Raw genomic sequence first — 5,000 nt, forward strand, 5'->3', positions numbered from 1 at the left:
TCCCACTCTCCCTCCCTTTCCCTTCCCTCTGCTCCATTTCCTCCTCCTCTTCCTCCTCCACCTCTTTCTACTTCCCCTTCTTACCCTTTCCTTTCTCTCCATTCTCACTCCTTTTTTTCTTTTTTTTATCTACCTTAACGAGCTTCTTTTGTTTTGTTTAATTTCTTTTTGTTTTAATTTTTATAATACTGACGAAAAAATTTTCATGTTTGTCTGCCTGTCTCTCATTGGTTCTGATAACCATTTTGTATTAGCGAACATTACACGGAAGGTCGAATGATCATTTTTCGTTTGTAGGAGTTAGTGTCGTGTGCGTGAAATTATGAGTTTTTCACTTATTTATTGATTTCTTTCAGTCGAGCCTACTTATGTTGCATTTAGCACTTTGTTGTATGGGATAAGGTAGTTTAATGACGTAAGTGGAGAGTCTATGGGCCATATATATATTATATATATATAATTATATATATATATATATATATATATATATATATAATATTAAATATATATATAATATATATAAATATATATATATATATATATATAATATAATTATATATATATATATAATATATATATATATATACTTATAACTATATTAATATTTATATGTATGTATATACAATACACACACACGCGGATATAATATATATATATAATTTATTATATATATAATAATTTATATATATCTATGATTCTATATTAATATTTATATATATATATTATATGTATATATAAAGGCGAATTCCCAAGGAATTCCGCTTATATGAGTCACGTGCTCTACTGTGATTTTTAAGCATATTTATAATTTATATATATATATATATAATATATATATATATATATATATATATAGTGTGTGTGTGTGTGCGTATGTGAGAGGGGGAGAGAGAGAGAGAGTTACAGCTCGTTGCAATCACCATTATTTCATCAAATACAACAACCAACTTGCCATTTTTAATTTTATATGTTTTTCACCGAAATCCTTGAACCCCGTATCGGGAAATGAAACAAGGAAGCTCCTCGTATTACAGAATGAATATATTTGCTCTCTCTCTCTCTCTCTCTCTCTCTCTCTCTCTCTCTCTCTCTCTCTCTCTCTCTCTCTCTCTAGGTTTTGCCTAGAATATCATTTATCGCTTCTTGATAATAATGGACTAGATGATCATATCCTACATGGATATGATCATCTATTCCCTGAGAGCGGGGAATGCAGTGCGAAAAATAATCACCAAGGAACGTTTTGAGTGAACTCAGGCGATTATGGAAATGATCATAATCATCGTCATCATCATGGCCTCCAAGCGTTCTTGCGGTTTCACTTCCTCAAATCCCCAATAATCATCTCCAGCTTCCCGTCTCATAGTTCCCATCCAATAGGTCTGGGTCTTCCACCTCATCTGGTTCTCACTTGAGCCCAGCAGACGGTACCGCGTACTATATTTCTCCTTGGGCGGTGCTAAGATCTTGTCAGAGTCATGTCCAACTCTATTATGAGCTCACGCAAGTGTGGAACTTCTGTAATTTGCCTCACGATATCATTTCTGACTAATGCTCTATCTGGCTCCTTATATTGATCCCGAATATTCATTTTGAAATCGGCAAAACCTTTGAGATATAGTAAGTTTCGTTAACATACCATGATTGATGCTCGTATAAGAGTATAGACCGTACTGGCCTAATAGGCGATCTTACTTAAGCACATAGTTTTATAGTCTACTACGATTTCCAAAAGTATACAGTTTCTGTCTGCTAGATTTTCCAATTCTTTTCCAGCCTGCCCATGTTATTTACCATTTTTTAGTCTATATTAGAATGCAAGAGATTGGGTTGTTCTAAATATTTGAAAGACTTGGCCTTTTTATTCATTTCCCTATCGTACCTTATATTCCCTTAATGTCTGGTTTATCAAAGAGGCTTTTTAAATCTTGTGGCGTTTCCGTAATTAAAATAACATCAGTTTCACATTTTAATCGCCGGAAAGCTGGTTTTAAAAAGGACACACGGTAGATTCTGTCTGTTAGTATGATTCAATAAACATAAAAGTATATAAATAATTTTATGGAACCATAGATAGATAGATAGCTTGACGTGGAGACAAACGAACATGAAGGGGTGCTTTGTATTTCTTGTTTTATGCCGTCATTCAATTTTACCGCTGTCTTTTGGGATTTCATAAATATTTTTAATACCTATTAACAGAATTGGAACATTAATGTGAATAAAGTTGAATGATCTCACATTGTGTTAATACGACATTTTTTTCCAATTATGTGCTAAATAAAAAAATGTTTGCATGATTTACAAAATCCTGTTCTCCAAAGTCAACTTTTTGAAAGGATTGCTAAGAAAACGCTCTATTTTCCTTTCAGTTTGTTTCCCTATTTTTTAAATGCTGACACATTTCCTCAGACACTGGTCTTAGTCCGTTATTATTTTTTCCATCATCGGTTTTAAGACGAAACGATCAAATGTGAAATCCTTATCTTCTTACACAAGTAGTATACTGCGCACATATCATGACCGACCCTTGTGTCCAGAAGACCGTGGCGGCCATCCCGTTTGAATTTCATCTTAGAGTTAATGCTCCTTGACGTCAGTTAATTCACGCGATTTTGCCGCGCATGCGTCGGAGTCGGGCGGTTACTTTGCTCTGGGGCACTCGATTTACTCGTCCGGAGAGGTGGGGTCACCCGATGTGACCGTTTATTCAAGCGAAAACTGGAGGTGCTTGAAACGACTTCTGAGCAGAGGGATTTACAAATTCAAGTCCGGCCGCAGCAGCTGTTGCTGCCGGCAACGGTTGACAGAGATTGGTCGACCATTTTTGAGAAAATACCTATATACATTAGTCATTTGATCATCTTGTCCTAATATATACGTGTATATATATATAATATATATATATATATATATATATATATATATATATATATATATATATTATATACACACACACTACATATATATACATATATACATGTGTGTGAAAAGATTTGTAGCTATAAGAAAATACTAAATAAAAAAAATGGATGAGTATAAGATTAAATGCATTTACGACTTGAGTTTGGGTCATTCTTTAAATATAATTTAGAAATAAATATTCATACATATGCATGTAAGTTAGTGTACATCGTTATTTAGGACATGAACCGTTGTCATGAACCATCTTGCAGTATATGATTTTATACACTTATTTATGAAGTAACGTGTATATTTGTTTTTCTAATATCTTGTCTTATACCTTTGAAACATACTCTTCCAAAAAAGTTTTTTTTTTTCTAACTACCGGAAATGCAACCAAAGTTGTTATAGTTCTCCTGAAAAATGGTGGTCTTTACAGCAGGGAGCTAAGCTTATAGGTAATGGAATTGATTCAAGTTAGCAGTGCCATTTAAAAAAAAAACACACTCAAAGAAAATATAGTTCTCTCTTATGCTCATGTTTGTCGATAACGAAAATGTTAAGAGATCAATTGAACGTATTTGAGAAGAAAATCATCGTAAACTATAACACTGTTTTAGGAAGACTCAGACTTTGGTGCTGTGTAATTAATTTTTTTTTATTTTGCTACTTCTTGAAGGTGTCCGAACTCCATGTGTCCTGTGTCAATTTGGTATATGTGAAATGACCCATGTAATTACAAGTTGAAAGCATTCTTTAGGGATTCGTGTTATTCACTCCCTTACAACGAAACTCAAGCTGGAACTTTTGTAATCGCGTACTTGGCCTGGGAATACGGTTTAAAAAAAAAAGAAAAAAAATAAGTGTTCAGATGTATTACATGAATTTTAGATAAAAAAAAAATTTCAAAAAAAATTTAAATTTAAAAAAAGTCAATCAATTTAAAGTCGAGTAGCAATACACAAACTTATATTTATATGCATATACGTAGCTTATACATGAATATATATATATTATATATATATATACTATATATATATATATATATATTTTATCGATTCTATATATCTATTATATGTATAATATATATATATATATATATATATATATATATATATATATATATATATAGATGTTATACACACACATATATTATATAATTTATATATATATATATATGACATTTATATATATATATATATATATATATATATATATATATATATTGCTACTTAATTTGGAACTTTAATTTGAGTTTGAATTAATTTTAATATTTATATATGCAATAGTTCTGATCATTTTCTGTTTTCAAAACCGCATTCTCAGAAAATCATTAAAATATAGATGTCGGGAAGTATACGTGATAACAGCAGTTCTAGCTTCGATTACATTGTAAGGGAGTAAATAAATCCCACACCCACATACAAATGTCTACTGTGTATGTATATATTTGTATGGCTTCGTCTTGTAAAGAAAAATCATAAAATAGACTATTCACGTCCGTTATTCGTACATCATAACATCCATAATTAAGCAAAACACAAAGTAAACTGCGCTTGGTGGCAGAAGTATTTGCACTGATAGCACCAGGAAGTCCAGACAGTACCGCGCACTGGTGACTTATCACGGGGGGCGGAGCTAAGGCAATAGCCCCGCCCCAGTAACCAAACGTCTATGTTGAATCTGCTGTAGGGCAACACTGGCCTCTGGCCAGCAGAGGCTAACAGGCTTTTCTTTTCAGGTTAAGGTGTATACGGCCGTGTGTGTATATATTATATTACATATATATATAGATATATATATATATATATATATATATATGTGTGTGTGTGTGTGTGTATGTATATATACACGTACATATATATATATATATATAATGTATATATACACACGCACGCACACACACACACACACACACACACACACACACACACACACACATATATATATATATATATATATATATATATATATATATATATATATATTATAGTTAGAGAGAAATGGTGATTCACTTATGAATATATATTAATGCTTGTGTATATACATGTGAGTATACACACATATATAATATGTACTTATTCATGTCTATTTTT

At 31.7% G+C, this 5,000-nt stretch overlaps 2 protein-coding genes across 2 annotated transcripts in view; one reads left to right on the forward strand and one right to left on the reverse strand.

The window, feature by feature from the left end:
• LOC135217362 (uncharacterized) overlaps window positions 1-5,000 on the forward strand; it is a 347,393-nt gene that overhangs the window by 53,961 nt on the left and 288,432 nt on the right. The window lies entirely within an intron of this gene.
• LOC135212303 (uncharacterized) overlaps window positions 1,254-5,000 on the reverse strand; it is a 40,343-nt gene continuing 36,596 nt past the window's right edge. Inside the window, exon 2 of the mRNA XM_064245747.1 lies at window positions 1,254-1,466. Within this exon, the coding sequence (XP_064101817.1) occupies window positions 1,254-1,466 (213 nt within the window). The remainder of the gene's footprint in view (window positions 1,467-5,000) is intronic.

The sequence above is a fragment of the Macrobrachium nipponense genome, chromosome 11, assembly GCF_015104395.2.
Source record: "Macrobrachium nipponense isolate FS-2020 chromosome 11, ASM1510439v2, whole genome shotgun sequence".
NCBI classification, from domain to species: domain Eukaryota; kingdom Metazoa; phylum Arthropoda; class Malacostraca; order Decapoda; family Palaemonidae; genus Macrobrachium; species Macrobrachium nipponense.